At 37.0% G+C, this 18,483-nt stretch overlaps 1 protein-coding gene across 9 annotated transcripts in view; it reads left to right on the plus strand.

Annotated features, from left to right (window-relative positions):
- The window catches only part of PHKB (phosphorylase kinase regulatory subunit beta), a 68,267-nt gene that overhangs the window by 34,566 nt on the left and 15,218 nt on the right, over positions 1 to 18,483 (plus strand). For all 9 annotated transcript variants that reach the window (XM_064671121.1, XM_064671122.1, XM_064671123.1 and 6 more), the window contains 11 exons: positions 1,019 to 1,177; positions 4,834 to 4,928; positions 9,979 to 10,034; positions 10,206 to 10,299; positions 11,956 to 12,039; positions 12,358 to 12,462; positions 13,280 to 13,362; positions 13,444 to 13,534; positions 15,858 to 15,919; positions 16,008 to 16,170; positions 17,012 to 17,093. In XM_064671121.1, coding sequence (XP_064527191.1) covers positions 1,019 to 1,177; positions 4,834 to 4,928; positions 9,979 to 10,034; positions 10,206 to 10,299; positions 11,956 to 12,039; positions 12,358 to 12,462; positions 13,280 to 13,362; positions 13,444 to 13,534; positions 15,858 to 15,919; positions 16,008 to 16,170; positions 17,012 to 17,093 — 1,074 coding nt within the window. The remainder of the gene's footprint in view (positions 1 to 1,018; positions 1,178 to 4,833; positions 4,929 to 9,978; positions 10,035 to 10,205; positions 10,300 to 11,955; positions 12,040 to 12,357; positions 12,463 to 13,279; positions 13,363 to 13,443; positions 13,535 to 15,857; positions 15,920 to 16,007; positions 16,171 to 17,011; positions 17,094 to 18,483) is intronic.

Below are 18,483 nucleotides of genomic sequence, written 5' to 3' on the forward strand. Positions count from 1 at the left end.
AATTTTCTGACCTTGCTAGTCCTTGTTTTTTTCTGATTGTTAATGAATATGTGAAGTTTCATGGATGCTAAATTAATCTTGTGATTTCTTTTGTTGAATGTCATCACAAATATCCCATCTTAAACTTTCTGGGTGTGCTTTGATACCTCACTCATTTGAATATTCTATCTCTAATAACTCTCGTTTTTCCACTTTTTTCTCTGCTTCTTGCCAGCAATTTTTTGTCTCAGCACGTAGCCAGACACTGCAGCTTTATTCTGTTTATCACCAGTTCTTTATCCAAATAAATTCAGAACTAAAGCAATACTAAGGTAAAATTTAGTTTTGCAGGAAGCATATTAATTTGCATTTCTATTTCATATAATTAGGTCAATCATTTGTCATTATGTTTCTAAATTACTTAAAAGGGCGGAAATAAAGGTTATTGATCTACAATGATCAGCAATACCTGTGGCATAATTCTAGATAGAAGGTATATTATCTTTCAGTGAAGAAGTTATGCTGTTTTGATTCATGATGTTTCAAAATTCAAGTGCTAGTTTTAAGCATTTAATTAATAAAAGTATGTAAACCCAAGTTGACTTTTTTTGACCAGGATTTTAATTTTAAAAAGTTGCCTGAGACTGAGCATGTGTTAACTGCAGGGCAAAACACCCCAAGTGTTTCACTGTGACCCAGCTTTCATTGCTTTTGGTTATGGTTTGTTACCTGAACTGAGTTTTGCTTTAGGTGAATTGTTTTATTTTCAATTTGCACAGTAAGATGCTGCACAGACAACATATGTATTCTGGGAAGAAATTCTGAGGAAAAGTTTGGTGAAATATGCAGTAGTTTAATATTGCCCTGGGTTTCCTACACTGCTTGTGGCTTTGAGAGAGGATAGTGAATGACATCCATCTCTGTTCAATCAAATTGTTACTAAGGTGTAATTTTTCCTATTTTGGACTCAGTTTTATTGGGGGACTCCAATCAAATAATGAGGGAAGTGATGACTTACTGTTTATTTTAAAAATCCCAGGCTGTCCTGTTGTGCCCAAGTATTACTATGTGCCAGCTGATTTTGTTGAAATGGAAAAGAAGAACCCTGGCAGTCAGAAACGCTTTCCCAGTAACAATGGCCGGGATGGGAAGTTGTTCCTGTGGGGCCAGGCCATGTACATCATTGCCAAACTCCTGGGTAAGAGCCTGAGCAGGTGCTCTCAAGTTTTCACTGTGTCTTGATCATGTTTTTCTGACTCTGAACGAAAACAGTGGCTTGAGTTTTGAATGGACTATGAGTGGCATGTGTGTCTTTTGCTTTAGTACCTACATGATGGACAAAAATTGCTTTTTAAAAGTCTTCTCGTTTTTATGCTGCATGCAACATACTGTGAAGCTTAGTGGAATATTTCATAGATTACTGAAAATCTTTTAAACATGATAGATCTATCTTTTTTTGCTGTTTCTTTTCCTAGCTTTTCTTCTTATTTCCTTTTCTTCGTAACAAAGTATATTAATGTGATGCTTTCTGGATTAACTATATCAGCTGCACCTGTACAGTGATGTTTGTAAGTGATTTATAGCATTTAATTCAAATTATTTACTGCTTTAGGCACGAAAAGTTTAAACTTTGAATAGTTGCAGTCTCAGAGAAAGTTAATAATTTATTCAGCCTGTGTTGTTTTTATCCTTTGAAATGTATTTTCAATTGCTCATCTAGTTTCTTTTCTAAAGTTTGACCATTGAAGATTGTTATGGTGAATTTCAGTCACAAATGAACTCTTGGTCTCACTTGAAATGATTTTATTAAAGGCTAATGCAAAAAGAATGATTAAGCCAGAAAAATCTTCACACTTGTTTTTTTTATTTAGTATTTCTTTTAGGGGCAAGATATATCAGTTTATTTTAACAGGATCAGCATTTACCTGGTAATCAGTAAATTGAGTTCTAGAAACTTTTTTCTGTGAACACTGTAAAGGGAAACAGGCTGTTGGTAGTAAAAATGAGAAACACTGAAGGGGGGTTTAAAAATTCGAGACTTGGCAAGAGCAGTGGATGTATCTTTAAGTATGGAGGGACAGAGCCTGTCTGGTGCTCCACCTGTTTGCTTTCACTGTATTCCTTACATAATTCCTTTTTCAGCCAATGCTTTAAAATAAATGCAGGCAATCTTATTGTTAATTAAAAAAAATTAATTTAACCTTTAAAAATATTAGTCAAGTAATCCTCAAGTGTGTATGTAGGAATACTGTATTAATTCTGCTAGTATTGATCTTGTACTCATATTTGTGTATTTCTGTACCTGCAGAATGCTGGTTAAATAAATTGTATTTATAATTTGCTAAATTTTGTTTGTGTAACATAACATTCTTGTGTTTCAGTTCTTTGCTGAGCATTCTTACACACTGCTTTTTTAAAAAATAGTTGTGCTAAATCTCTTTTTGAAATGTTGTCATTAGTTGCTGTTTCCTTTATTGTTCTAAAACTTTCTCTCCACTGTATTCACTACTTTCATTCACCCTCTTTTTTTTCCCAAATATTCAAAATTTCAACATTTTGGTGGTTGTTATATCAGGAACTCCATTTATTCATACTAATTTATAACTGCTGCATTCCATTTTGTTCCTTTCTGGATGAAAACCTGCCTGACTAACAGTCTCATCCTTGATGGAAGTGTTACTTTGCTTGTTGGTGGTTGCTAATTAAGTGGAAGCCTGACTCCAAATACTTTGATATCTGGGAAGGTACTGTTTTCCCATTTCATCATCCATTCAGAAATCACTGTGTTGCCTCAAGGGTAGCAATTAATTTGTATTTGTTCAGCCTCCTTGCTCCTGCTGTGTAGGCGAGCACACGACATCACCTTTTAGATTCCTCTGCTGTCTCTGGGCCTGGGCTCTGCCTCTTGCACTCCAAACTTTTCTAAATACAGCAACATGAAACAGAGTCAATTCTTACACATCTCTCTGCCTCCCACAGAAGTAGGGAGGTCAAAATTTGGGTCCTGCTTATAAACACTCTGAGTAGCAGGCAATGAAAGTGTCTGCGTGTCAGATGCCTATTGGAGGGCATCACATGTTTATGCAACTGAAAAAATTGTTTATGAAAAAAAAGACATGTTTTTGCAGATGATAATGCTATTTTTCATACAATTTCCTCCTTACGTTGGATGAGGAGGTTTGTAAAACCTTTATGGTAAGGTCCTCATTTTGAAACAAGGGAAAGGAATGCCAGGCCTTCAGCTCTTTCATGCAACTGAAAATTCACTCAGGCTTTCATTTAGTAGCTCTCTTACCTTTCCTTTCCTTTCCTTTTCCTTATAATTTTTGTATTTTGTTCTGTGGATTCAGTGCTGCCTAGAACTAGGTTAAGAGTCTTAGTTTTAATAAGATTTTTAATATTTCTTACAGTGTAGACCAAATGGATTAAATGTTGTCAGCTGCTGCAGATAGTGAGCTAACAAAGAAATCTCTGCTTTTGCATTCTAATACACTTGTATTTGTAATAATGGTGATGAATATTCACTGAGATCCTATTTTAAAAAAAATTGTAAATATTGAAGTTATATTTTATAATAGTCTATTGATATAGTTCTTTTAAATATTAAAGTATTCTGACCTTATATTTTAATTACTAAGCAACATAAATCAATGTAAAAAACAGTGGGAATAGAACATGTATCCTGGAAACTGCTCTTGCTTTTAAGAACTGATGCATAGCCCATTGATCTTGCAATCGTTTGGTTAATCAATTTTATTGCATCACACATAAATCGAGTAACTTCCATTCCTTTAGCCAGCATAAGAATTCTGTGTGAACTGGAGCTTAGATGACTGATTTCCTTATGTATGATCTGGTAACTCATGTGTCAGTATATAAATGATTTGTCCATGGTGATTTTTTTATAATCTAGCTTTGCTGGTTTTGTGCCCATGGATCATAACCCTGCAGGAGCAGAGCAGAGGAAGGGGGTCCTGTCCTGGCAGGAGTCCAGCCATGTTGTCCCAGCAGAAGGCTGAGGACAGGGCAGTATCCAGTAGCTGGCAGAGCTCCTGGCACCAGCATCTCCAGCACAGCTTCCGTGGTGAACTGCCCAGCCAGGGCCCTTCACTGCTGCCTGAGCATCTTCTTTCCACTGTACCATCTATTCTCTTCTTTCCTAACACTTGTAACCTTCAGTAAGGACATATTTTGAGTTTATAAACTGTAGTCTTCATTTACTACGTGGTGCAGTGTTCGGAAACATTCTTATCAAGGCAGTGCTGGTTTTCTCTTGCAGCTGAATGGAGTCATGAGTCACTTCTTTTTTAGACTGATAGCTTGTTATCCAGTGTGGAGGCTTTTAAGAATAGGTACAAAATTGTTGACCTCTATATAGAAGAAATGAAAATGCATTGTGGCCTACTCTGTAGCAGAAATTAAATAAAGCTTGGAGAGTTTCATGGCAAAATGCAACTTTGGTAGAATGCTTATTTGAAGGGTATAGTGGCTCATAGTAGATTATGAACCTTTATTCGAGGAATTCGTTGAAATTTTTCAATAGCATACTTTTATTGGAATACTTCATTTTTTTTCAGGAGAAGGTTAAAATAATGAATTTTTAGGTGGGCTTTTTTCCTCCCATGTAAAAAACTCCATGGTAGAAACGGCTTGATTTCAAATAAATTTAATTAGGTTTTTTTACAATATCTGATTCTTAATTTTGCAGAATATCCTTTTGATCTGTAAGTCACTGATCCAAAACAAGGGCTGTAGCAGCAGAACCAACTCCATCAATAAGTTAGCATGCCTTCTTCACAAAAGCTGCTGAAGGTACTTAAGTCATTCTGTATTTTTATTATCACTTACTTTCAGCTGACAAGTTAATAAGTCCTAAGGATCTGGACCCTATTGGACGGTACGTAGCTCCCCAAGACCAGCGGAATGTGAGCATGAGATTTTCAAATCAGGTAAGCATAGGCTTAGTTTTAAAATATTTTCACTGAGAAATTGTCATCTACATGTCATGTATGGTCTTCTAATATTACAGTTAAAGTGCAAGGAAAATATTAAGTGTATATACATTTTCTGAGTTGATGGAGGATTGCTTTTAAAAGGAAGATTTATAACATCTGCAGTTCTGGGGAAGTGATACACATTTGCCTTCAGATTAAGCAGTGCAGTCAAAATGATACAGAAAATGTAAGTTTAAGTTGTTGCTAATAGATAGGTATGTTTCTTTGAGTAATAGGTTGTGCCAGGAATGCAAAAATTCCTCCGAAACAATTTCAATGTGTTCATATTTTTTTTGTATTTAGGGCTCCTAAGACCTACAGGGATTAGGTTCTTTTTTTTTGTGTGATTGAGACACCATCCCTGGGGGTATTTAAAAGACATGCAGATGTGGCACTTAGGGACAGAGTTCAGTGCTGGGCTTGGCAGTGCTGGGTTAGCAGTTGGATTTAGTGATTGTAAAGGTCCTTTCCAGCCCTAATGATTCCATGATTCCATGTTCTCCTGTATTTGGATTAAATGCACAGCAGGAATGAGTGAACAGGGATGGGGAATGCTTGAAAACGTGGTCTGTATGTAGGGGACTTCTTTTATTAACGAGGTGAGAACTTGTATGTGTGGAAGCTAAACGATGTATTTCAGCTGTTATGTTTCCTTATATAAGGAATATATATTCAAGAAGTCCCTTGTTCAGCGTTGTGAATTTGTTATTGAAGCATAAAAGATGAAGTATTTCAGAACTGAATAATGTTTTTCTTGTTTTATCCAAATGCTGCTTAAGCCCTCAGTTTCCTCCTCTTTGCTGTTACCAAGGTAATCCGCCTGCCTGGCTGTTGGTTCATTCCTAGTGAGACTTTCATTGTTCATGGTGCAGCACTTCTGCCATGTTAATATGAGATAATGAAAGCTCAGTGACTTCATTTTTTCCCAGTTTTTGTCTGTTCTTACCTCATGGGTTACGAATAGAACAGAGCTTGTGAGCTGCTGATCCCACGTGCCCTTTCAGGAGTGCCCTCAGAAGAAGCCTGTATTGAGTCAGGGTTACTGCAGCCCATCCAGCTCTTCTTCTTCTGATTCTTCAAACCAGGAACTTTTAATGTGCCACAGCTGAACACTTTGAAGAAGATGAGGGTTTGTTCTAAAGGCACTGCATCACTCATCAGGAAATGTTTCAGCAGAAAAGCATTTTTACTTCTATTTGGGGTACCCAATATATGATAGAGAATTTCCAGATCTTCAGAGAGAAGTAGCCTCTGCCCTAAGAGCTTCCCAAAAGTGATAATAAATAATACACTTACAGGAAGCTGTGTCCATATGTTTCCTCTTGGGGAATGCCAGTGTGGTGCTGGAGCAGGGCTCTCTTTGCTGGTTTTAGTCTGTGTTCCAAAACACAACAAAATCCAACAGCAGTCAGAGAGGTTCTCCTTTTGCTTTGCAGTGCTAATGGTCAGGTTAGATCCCATTCATAAGGTAAAAAGAAAATGGAATCATCCATACACCATTTACTCTATTGAAAGAAGATAATGCAGGGAATTCTAGTTCAGTGAGGACTCTTTAGAACTGGATTCCTTAGAATAGCTTATTTGGTTACTCCTTTTTACTGGCTCTGTATTCAGCCGAGATTATAACACAGATTATAACAACAATGGTTGTTGCATTCTGTTTTGGGGAATGTAGTGTAGAAGGAGGCCTGGATGGTAACAACATTTGAGAAATGAGGTAGGATGGGGATTTTCTGGATTTGTTTTGCATTTTACTGGCACATGTGAAAGCTGATTTATTGCTGTCTTATGTTTAATTTCATATTTAACAAAAAATCATCTTACTAAATTGCCATAGTAAGACTAATTTGTCTGCTGGGTTATGTTGAAATATGTGTTTAGGGTTACAATTAATTAATTGTATTCTTTTAGTGTTTTGCTATGTAGACTTGGCAGTCATTTGTGAGGACTCCAGTTACTGTGAATTGAGATTAATACCTATTGATGAAGAGAATTGGGAAAAGAATAGTTAAAATAATAGACTGGTTATTTTTTTATTTTCAGGGAGATAGATAATGTGTAAAGAAGGAACTAAAATTATTAAGTGGAGGTAGACTGAGATATTTTTAGATTTTTCAGCTACCTGAGTTATGTTTAGAGTTGGACCATGTCTAATTTGGATGGTTTAGAGAGATGTACCATATATTGGATGATTTGTTTTGTCATGATAATTATAAACATATTCTTGCTTTCATTCCTGTTAATACAATTGTCTGTCACAGTTAACACAATTCTAAATGTGTCAAATGCTGTTTTGGGATTTGAGGCACACATGTGTGCAGGCTCTATTTCATTTAACAAGCCTGGTGTGTCAGTACCAATGGCCACACAGTGTTCAGAGGGTCCAGCTGCTTCCAGGAGCAGATGTGCTCTGTGACAATCAGCTTGGAGTTCAGTAGCAGCAAGGTGGGTCGTTTGGGTCAAGTACAGTGTCTCCTGTTGTGGGCTATTTCTGTTTGCCTCACCTTGCTCCATATGCTTGGAAAGCCCAGTAGGTGTAATTTCCACTGGTGTTCTTGGATACTGTTCCCAGTTTCTCACATGCTCAGAATGAATGGATTTTTTTCAGAGTTCTGAGACTTCCTGGCACTGTAAGCAGAGAGGCATATAGTGATAACATCTGTCCAGAGAGAGTGCAGCTAAAGACTAATACTGAGCTGCTTTCTCTGCTTGTGCCAGGGACGGAGTCAAGGATTTTTGCCTTTGTCCTACCTCTGGTGGTTTATAACCTTGTTAAAAAACTATGATTTTTAAATTTTTTTTTTTATTCTCCTTTTTGGAGAGAAAAAAGAACTAATCACTATTTTGTCTTGGCCTTCTGAGGTATATTTATCATGCACACAGCGTGCAGAATATAGCTGAAAACAGCCCCTTCTGCCCACTATCCAATGTGGAAAGGGAAGGCAGAAGGTTGAGCCTGGGCAAGGGGGGGTCTGTTTTTGTGTCCTGGGGAGATGGTGATTGATGTTGTGTGAACAATACCTGACCTTGCCTTATTAGACAAATGTGGAAGCCAACACATTAAAATGGAACTTTTAACAACAACAGGATTTATTTAGTGAAATATTTAGGAGTTTAATGCTTTTCCACATCTCTTTTTTTAAAAAAATATACAGCAAATGCTATTTAGAACAATTGTTATTGAAAAGGGTGACACAGTTTTTTGAATGTTGTATCAATTATTTTGATCTGTGTTTCTTTAGGCCATACTTGTCATTCTCCAGGCTGTGACATGTCAAATGACAGTGAAAGTAATGTTACATGTTTAATGGTACAGCAGTCCTGTAGTTGTACAGCAATTACAGTTAAAATTTTCCACAATACTTTTAAGGGTCTAGCAAGTTTTCCCACAGATTTTGTGTTGTGCCAGTTGTGCTGCAGATGCAGTTTGCATAGTTCTGGGAGGTGTTAGAACCACCACTTACTGACTGCTCTAAATGAATCGTGTCCTTGGGCACGGCTGTGTGTGAGAGGAATTGGTTCTGGGATTGCAGAGGGATGTGCCTCACTGGTGATGTGGAATACATGGATTTGTGTACAACTTACAGTCTGTGGTTACAAAGTCCTGCTAACTTCATCACTGATAGAGTAATAAATGAGTCTTAACTTGAAGACCATCCCCCAGGGTAGATCACAGGCTGTCTGTGAATCAGTACAGTCTTGTTTTCAGATGTGTATATCGGGGCTTTGCTTTTTTTTTATAAACAATTATTGTGGTAAAGAATTGGTTTGAGTTTTCCTACGGTTTGTATAAATGCAAGTAATGGCACAATGACCTTATTCTGAGCAGTAAAATCTTTTAATGTCACTTGAACTTCTGACTCCTTCGTCTGGTCTCTTTGTGCACGTACTTCCATCACAACTTATTTCATGTGGCAAAAAGTCCAAAATTTGTAGTGGAAGTGTAGTGCTGACAGACTTCTGGGAGAATATTATCAAGAATTTCTTCTGCAAATCCCTAAGATCTAACTTCATATCAAGGCTCACAGATGCCTGAGCAAGCAAGCATTCACTCTGAGCTTCCTGTTCTAAATCAATATATCTATATCTCTATGGTCACAGAAAATGCTGTCTTTTTATACAATTGATAGAAGATGTGTTTAACTTCTCTTATTTGTGTTCTGCCAGTTTCTAGACAAGAGGAGACAAAAAGCATTTTAGCAATGAAAGTGTGAGCTGCTTTTAGTTCTGTTGATTTTGCAGCTGTTGAATGCCAGGGAAGAAAGGAACAAGGAATAACTTGGACATGCCATTTTCTAGCTCATAGTGCTGCTGCCACTGTGATAAGAAAGGTGAATTGCCACTTCAGGACCCAGGGAGCTGAGTCAGTGTTTTCACCCAACATGCTGAATTCACTCCTGTTTGCATAGTTGCCTGATGTAAAATACTTCATGTTTGAAATAAATACTGGTGTCAGTGTAATAAACAATGTGAGGAAATGCAGTTACCTGTCTGATCACAATTTTTCAGAGTAAAGGGTTGAAATCATCAGGTCGTTATTTCTAAGTGAATTTTATTGATTACCCAAAAAGCTGAATTATTTCACTCATTACAAAAACGTGTATCAAAACATTAGGTTGTATCAGGCATATATAAGTGATACATTGATTAGATAAGTTCTAAATTTTTGTATGAAATTTAGTGGTTTTCGTATGTGATTCTTTTTAATTAAAAACCCCCAAACTAATCCAAACAGTGATTACCAGAAATCTGTTTATTAATGATTTTCCAGAACACATCTCTTGCAGAGTCTTAGTGATAGGACAGTCTTCCCATAGTTTTGAGACTGACAAGTTTTAGTGCTATGGTGTTCTTTCAATTTGTTCATGCTGTAAGAAAAAGAAATGCAGACAGTGATGTCTGTTGTAGTTGTGAATTGTTCAAATAGCCATTGTCCCTGTTCATGCTATATTGAACAAAATCTTTAATTAGCAATGCTAATAATATTTTTTCCATTATTTTCCAGGGTCCTTTAGAAAATGATTTGGTAGTACATGTGGCCCTCATAGCAGAAAGTCAGCGGTACGTATTTACTTTTATTAAGAATGCATGTATTAGGGAAGGGTTGAACAATAGATATCTTAAATGGTGTAGAATAAAATACTGCTACTTGTGTATCTCCTGCCACGATAATTGTTAAAACTAAGACTATTCTGTGTTTTGTCATTAAATTTGTCTTTATTTCATTTGTAGCTTACAAGTTTTTCTGAACACATATGGAATCCAAACTCAGACCCCCCAGCAGGTGGAACCAATTCAGATATGGGCTCAAAAAGAACTTGTCAAAGTAAGGAGTTTTGCATTTAAGATTTTTTTATCTAACTATACATTTCTTTTGTAAAAATAAGAATTTATATCAAGCTATTAGGCTTGTATCTCCCCAAGCTTGTTATCTACCTCTTTTGAATGGCAGTGGAATGAAAACAGAAAGAAGAGGAAAACAAGAAAATGGGATAAGATACATGGAGTATAGCACAGGAGAGGAGTGGAATACTCTGTAGGCACAGACTGATAAAAGAAAAGGGAACACAGAAACAGATGGTGTACAAGACCACTGTAGTTTGGTTCATGCTCATAAATCAACCCAACAGTCTGGTTTGCTTTCACAGCCATTTCTTGCTATTAGCAGATCTAATAATCTAGAATTGAAGGGCATTTTAATAAAAGAAAAACCACACCTGCTTGAAGCAGCTGGACTTGCATGAAACCATGCACTGCTCAGTGCTCTAGTGCTGAATCAGAACTGATGCTTTGATTGTAACAGGTCAAGATGGAGTACTATTGCTAGAAGACAAAACATCTTCAGTAGTTGTGTTGTCAACATGAGGCCTCCAGCTGAGAGTCTTCAAGGAAAGAGACAATGTTACAATGCTAATGGAGTTCTGGTTTTGTTAAGAAAGCATTTTCTGCTTTTCATTCCATCAAAAGGAAGGTTGTTTTAGTGTTAAATTGTCATGTCTGCTGCCATTTTTCTAGTCTCCATTATTTCCTACAAGCAGAGGTTTGTTTGGTTTTGTTATGCAAGGATGGGTCATTTAAAGCTGTTCCTGTTCTAGTGGCTCCATTCCTTTCCCACTTGAATAGGGTTACATAGCCTGGATGAACAGGTCAGGTAGGTAATTTTGTTTTCTCTTTTAAATAGTTCTTGCTATTAATGCAGAAACATAGGCAGGATCAGGAAGGCCCCAAGCTGACAGCAATAAAAAGCTATTGAGTGTAATGCTTTTTCAAGTGTTTGTTTTCATTTGCTTCTCAATTATCCTCCTATAGCATAAAGAAAAACTGAACTTTGGAAAATGTTCAGAATTCTAAATATTCTGTAGTAATGGTGGGTTCCTTACCTAAAACCACCCAAATAAGGAAGAATTACACCTTTCAGTCAGGTTTATCTGGTATGTCTTGCTCACAGCTTAGTTGTTTTCTTATGGTTTTATTTTCATATACCGTAATAAATGAAGATTTTTTTCTTTCATATGTACTAGGAATACATGAATAAGAGTCAAGCTATGAATAATGAGATAATTCCCTTTTGTTTGTGTTGTTGATGCTTTAATTTTGCAGGCTTGTACTAAAATTAGAATATAGATTTTCAAAGACTTCCTATATTCCTCTTTTACCTTTGTATCTACACTGGAAAAAACATTACAGAAGGCAAAATTGGCCAGACAGTTAATGCAAATGATCCTTTAAAAAAATTATTTCATTAAGCAAATTGAAAAATTTTAATTATATAGATTAGAAAAGTAATAGGAGTAAGAAAGTATAAAGGAGACCTAATATAGGAAACCACAAATTTTTAAAAAAAACCCCATGAATAGAAATAATGACCATGTTTTAGGAATTGTTTTCTAGTCAGAGCAGAATACACACAACTTTCTTTGTAAGATATGGCAGGAGCATAAGAAAAGCTGTTTTTATCAGTTTCCCTGATTCTTTCTTACAGGCTTACTTTCATTTGGGAGTCAACGAGAAACTGGGATTATCTGGAAGACCAGACAGACCTATAGGGTGCCTTGGAACATCAAAGGTTGTTCAAGAAATGTTTATATTCCTATTATTGGTGTATATTTTAGATAAGCATTGAGCTATTCTCTGAATTATTTTAAACATAATTGAAATTCAATTTTATTTTATGCATATATCTTACTTTCAAGTCCTTGTATTTGAATACTTGGCTGAATGGGGATAAAAAATTAAATATGTAGGTTTTATATTATTTTTTTAAATTCAGCTGTTCTACAGTCATTATTACTTTGATAGTTTCAAAATAAATTTTCATTTTCAGCTACTTCAGTGCTTCAGATATTTTAGAGAAAAGATTAATGGAAGTTTTCTCTCTCAACAGATCTATCGAATACTGGGGAAGACAGTAGTTTGCTACTCCATCATTTTTGATCTCAGTGATTTCTACATGTCTCAGGATGTTATGATGTTGATTGATGACATTAAGGTATTTGTAACTTCTCCTTTGAGAAAGTGACAAAAGTAGAGCCTGTAGAAGAATAAACTGGGAAGTCTGATAAAAGAGAAGACTGAAACGGGAACACTCTGTATGTGTGTTCTTTTAATACAAAAATAATCTTGCAGCTGGAAAGTGTATTAAGATGACTATCCTGTCAGCCCAGTATGAGTTCTAGTGAGCATTTCTGTCTGACAGAAAAACTGCCCCAGAAGCAACTGGGAATGCTGTAGGGCAGCAAGCAAATTATCATTTGTTTCTTTGGGAAAACAAATGTTCTTGGCTGAAAAGAGGGATGAGACTGGTGTTATGGGAGAAGCCTTACATGGAAGAAATACTACTTGATTTTACACAAATATTAGAAGTTGCCTGCCTGTAAGGTGGGCAGCAGTGCAGAGCTTACCTGCCACATGCCCTGGGCTTGAGCAGCTACTTCCAGTGCACAGGAGGTGGCCCTGGTTATTCCACCCTAGTGGCTGGGACTCAAACCCTGGATCACCATGTACACTTCCTAGGTCACTGCATGTAGTTCAATACCCTGCACTCTCATGGTTTACTCCCTGGTTGATATACAAGCTTATGAGTATTTTCAGAACACTTATGAAATAGCAGGGCTTGAAAAGCAGCTTGTATCCCTTGAAGAAATCTGTTCGTGATGGATTAGATATAGTGGTTTTAACCTGTTGGGTGTTTGAGTGCTGTTATTTTGAGACAGCTCTTTTAATGTCTTGTACTGTATGTTGTGGTACATTGTGCTTGTTTTGTTGTTTTGTGATTTTCTGTGACCAGTGTATTTTCTCTCCCCTAGAATGCCCTGCAGTTCATTAAGCAGTACTGGAAGATGCACGGTCGGCCCCTGTTTGTGGTGCTTATCCGTGAGGACAATATAAGGTAGAGAGACATGAAAGCATGACTTACATATGTGGTATTTACCTCATTGCAAAATTAATGGAGTTCTGTCTCAAATTTCAGAGGGAGCAGATTCAGCCCAATATTAGATATGTTGGCAGCCTTTAGAAAGGGAGTTGTTGGAGGAGTGAAAGTTCATGTTGACAGAGTACAGGTATGCTGGTTTTTTCTGAATGTTGTGTCCTTAACTCCTAATATGGGTACATGTATTCTTACTGCTTTTGGTTTTTATGTGGTTCTAAGGATTTTATCTAGTATCATAAAATTAAGAAGTCAAGACTCAGGACATTTGGTACACTTTGGTTTGTCTCAAAAGAAACATGGGGTTTTTTTAATTCCTTTTGATGAGTCTTTTGAAAGTCAAAATCTTCACGGAGGATTTTCAAAAGGGAGAAGGATTTTTTTATGTTAGGTAGTCTTGTGAAATTACTACCAAAGGATAAAGGCAGAGTGTCAAGCACTGAGGGATTTCTTTTGATTAGGTAATCAACAAGGGGGGAGAAAAGATGCTTCACATATATTAAAATTCTTACAAGAACTAAGATTTGGTTTTAACATCTTTGCTGTTTGAATTCTTCTTAAAGCAGAAACATTTATTCATTAAAATGTGAAAATTACTGAGGTGCTGATTTTACATAATTGTATGTGCTAGTTCGTCTTAGTTTATACCTATTGAAGAACCCTTTTTTGTAAGAGACAAGACCAAGTTATGACTTCTTGTTCCCTAAAAAGTCATTAATTTGTAGAAGAGCTGGGTCATTTTTAAAGGAAATGCTCCTACCTATGACGGTTCAAGACATTCTTGGAATCTTTAAATATTTATGTATTTCTCCTGGTCCTGTGTAGGTCATGTTGTCTCTCCTGGTACCATTGACTCTTTCTACAGCAAAGGTCCAGGGAGAACCTTTCATTTGGCTACAGCATTTGTTATTGTGGTTTGGTTTGTTTATTGGTTTTTTTAACTGCAAGGACTTTCTTGCATTGCATTGATTCAACTGGTGTATTATCAGGCAAGAAATTTCTCCATCTATATGTGCCCTTATTTTAAGCACTACACTGAACAACTCTCAGGGAGTAAACTTTTGCTTCCATACTCATGGACCTTCTGGAAAACTCCTTTTTTTAATGTAAAAAGTAAGGAGCAGTTTTAAAGGGTTTAAGGTGTTGACAGTCACTGGTCTTTGCTTTATTTATTAGCCACTAAAACATGGGAAAACTACAAACAAATGATTGTTTCACTTTAAGGCCAGTGGAGATGGTAGTGGGTGCCTTTCCTGCTGGGATACAGTGTCCCTTCTCCAGCAGTTGAACTAGAATCTCTCAGTCTTATTGCACAGTTGTTTCATTATAGGAAAGGATTTGGAAAAAGAACAAGGGACATGTCTAATTCCTGGTGTTTTCTTGAATAATTCATCTATTCTGACAAAATATATATTGATCTTTGCGAACTGTATTCAGCTGCTTCATTTAGATGCACGTGGTAAACGTGCCTAGAGAGAATGTGTGTCTCTAACTGGGTGAATGCTCTTTTCTTCCTGTAAAATATACCAAATCTTATTTCATTTAAAAATATGTATGCTCAGAAGATTTGCAGCTCTTTTCTGATTTTTCCCCTCGTTGTCATCCTGTGTTCAAGCAGATGTGCAAGGCAGAGAGTGAATGACACTGGTAATAAAGGCAAAGCAGGTTTTTTTATATTCAGTTATCTCACAGTGTAAGAGATCAATATTTTACTGCAGCTCGTGTACAAGGAAAATGGAATATAGAAGTTCATAATACACACTCAGTTTTACTTAGCTAATGAGAACCATCAAAAGCAGTCTTAAAAATGCTGTAGTACAATACATTCCCTCTGGCAGTAGATAAATAGGGAATTCACATAAATTCAGAAGGAACAAATTGTAACGACTACATCAGATAAATGCAACATTTGGTTTCAGGTATGTAATCTTTTGAGGTGCATGTATTTGTAAGCTGCATTTGATGTGCAAACTTAGGGCAGGCATGCTTGGAATAAGGAATGACACAGAGTAGGAATGTTATTGTGTAGTGTTTGCCTGAAACATCGCTGAGACTGACAGGAAACCCGCCCGTCCTTCAGCAATCCAGGAAATAATGAGCAATATGATGCAGAACATGGGTACTGTGCAGGACTCGAATGCAAATCCTTGATCTCAGGTGTTTTCATCAGACTTGAGTTTTGGGGGATGGACATTGCTTGATGAAGCCATAAATTGCAGGCAAAAGAACAACAAAACACCAGCAAAGAAGAGACAGCAGCCTCAGGAGACTTCTGCTGTCTTAAGCTGTCATTTTCCTTATGAGAGAGGAAAAATACTCTGGAAGTGTAAAAATATTTGGAACTGTAGATAAAGAAACTACTTTGTCAGTTGAAACCACCAGCAACATACTGAAATCAAAAGACAGTTATATAGTAATGTATATATTTTTAAATTTTTTTCAATTTTTCATTTCAGACATTAATATCTGGAGCAGTTGTTGAACAACTTGACTTCCTAAGAATCACTGAAACCGAAGAGTAAGGCTATGTGTAAATAGTAACAATGTGGTATTTGATAGTTAAAATATGTTTTGAACTGTGAAGAAATGAAATATTTATTTTTCAGGGCTCCTGTATTTAAGAGTTTGGAGGAGTTGGATCTCCCAAAACATTCAAAAGTCAAGAGACAGTCTAGTACTCCAAATGCTTCTGAACTTGAGCAGCAACCAGATGTAAATATTAATGACTGGAAAAACAAGTCAACATATGAGATCCTGCAGAAACTTAATGTAAGAAAACTTGATAAAAATACGGTGTAACTTCGTTCCTGTGAAATAAGAAATTCTGTGTCAGTATTCTCTTTAAGAGCAGCCTACTTAAGTCAGCATTAGTGTCATGGTCAGTGTTAATAATGCAACTAATAACATAAAATGTGTGATGTTCCTCTTCATACTCGGAGAATCTTCCTCTTTACAGTCCTTCATCTCAGCATCACAGAACCCTCTGGCCCTTCGTGCTGTAACTGCTGCCTGTCAGTTGTCCCAGCTACCCCAATCATCTTTGCTCCTAAATGACCACTTAGAAGGGGACCCATTTGTTATGTGTCTTAGGAATAGATACTTTATTCACAAACTGAAATTCAAAAGGCTTGAGTAGTGAGTATTCACTTGGATGGACTGCGAACCTCTTAATCAAGGGAAAGTTCCCATCTGGTATTTTTCCTGTATATAGAGGAAAACTACCAATATCTGTTCTAGATCTAGTGTTTGATACAAACCCACAAAGTATTCTGCTTGGTTCCCTATGTCATTACAAGCATTTCTGCTGTAAATGAAAGGACCTGAGAAAGAAAAGTCAGGAAATGTTTCCAAGGTCAAATTATCACAACTTAATATGTATGAAGCACAGAGAAGCCTCTGCAAGCAGCAGTGACAAGGATACAGCACGCATAGTGTATGAAATGGTTGTGAAATCCCCTTAAAAACAACATTTGTAGACTTTTTCCTAAATTAAAAAAAAAAAGGCCCTTTGGCTGCACTTGAAATTTTTAATAGCTGTTCTGGTTTTGCTTCACTGAAAATCTGAAGGCTATTTGTGGTTTTGTTGTTGCTGTTTTTTTTCTTTTTTAAGGACTGCAATTGCCTAGCAAGTCAAGCGTTACTCTCGAGTATATTGCTTAAAAGGGAAGGACCGAATTTCATCACCAAGGAAGGTAAGAGCTTCTTTCATTTGACTATTCAGAGTATTTGAGGAAGCAGATGTATGTTTGGTTGCAATGAACGTGAATAATAGCTGTGCATGCCAGCAGTTGTGTAGCTGTTTTCTCTGCCATTTAAAGCAATTTCTGCATTAAATGGGACATGCAAATTCATAGCGTGGTGGGGAATGAGCTGCTGAATGTATGAACTCTTTTAGATTGTTTGTAGGCCAGTGCTCTATCTAGTTGTAATTTTCTGTGCATAGATTAAAAAAATAGAGGATCTGACCCTGTGTAGAAAACTCAAACTTAAGACAAGTCTGTATGTCTGTAACAGTATGAAATATATGAATCTATATACTTAATTTTTATTCTACTTTGATGTAATCTGACTTCAATGTATCTGTGAAACCTACTCTAATTTTTTATTATGGCTTTGTATTAGAGCACAGGATTTAAATTCCTGTAAAATAATTCTCAGAAGGCTACTGAGGCTCGTGGCCTTTGTGCTGCAAGTTTTGGTGTTTTGTTTTTTTCAAAGACTGCTTATTAGCTGCCTTTGTATATAAGAATACTCCTCAGAAAAAGAGGAATGTTCAGATCAAATAATATTCTCTTATTTATTCACCAAGGAGTGACTTAGCACCTCATGTTATTGAGCCCTCCTTCTTAATTTTGGTGTCAGCTGAGTCTTGTGATGAAGAGTTGTCATTTTGACATAAGCATATATTATATCTGTATTGCTATATTAAAAATGTCATAGAATCATGGAATATCCTGAGTTGGAAGGGACTCACAAAGTTCATCAACGTCCAGCTCCCAGCCCCTCACAGGACACCCCAAGAATCCCACTCTATGCCTGAGAGCATTGTCCAAACACTCCTTGAGCTCTGTCGGGCTGGTGCTGTGCCCACTGCCCTGGGCAGCCTGGTCAGTGACCAACCACCCTCTGGGGGAAGAACCTTTTCCTAATATCCAACCTAAACCTACCCTGACTCAGCTTCAGGCCATTCCCTGGAGTCCTGTCCCCGGTCACAGAGCAGAGATGGGTGTCTGCCCCTCCTCTTGCCCTCCTGAGGAAGTTGTCCCTGCAATGAGGTCTCCCCTCAGTCTCCTCCAGCTGAGCAGACCAAGTGCCCTCAGCCGCTCCTCACATGGCTTCCCTGCAAGGGAAAGCCTTTGGATCTCTTCTTTGGGCACTTTTTAGTATCTTTCTTATGTTGTGGTGCCCAAAACTGCACTCAGTACTGGAAAACAATGTCAAGTGGAATAAAATTCATTGGCTGAAGCCCAGTGTATTGTTGCAGGTTGTGACTGGAATCTGCACATTAGGCCCATGTAGCTTTTCTGCCAGTTACCTGTACTGTTGTCAGGTTTTGAGAGCCTCAGGAGCTTTCTTTTCGAC

This window comes from Pseudopipra pipra, chromosome 14 (assembly GCF_036250125.1).
Source record: "Pseudopipra pipra isolate bDixPip1 chromosome 14, bDixPip1.hap1, whole genome shotgun sequence".
NCBI classification, from domain to species: Eukaryota; Metazoa; Chordata; class Aves; order Passeriformes; family Pipridae; genus Pseudopipra; species Pseudopipra pipra.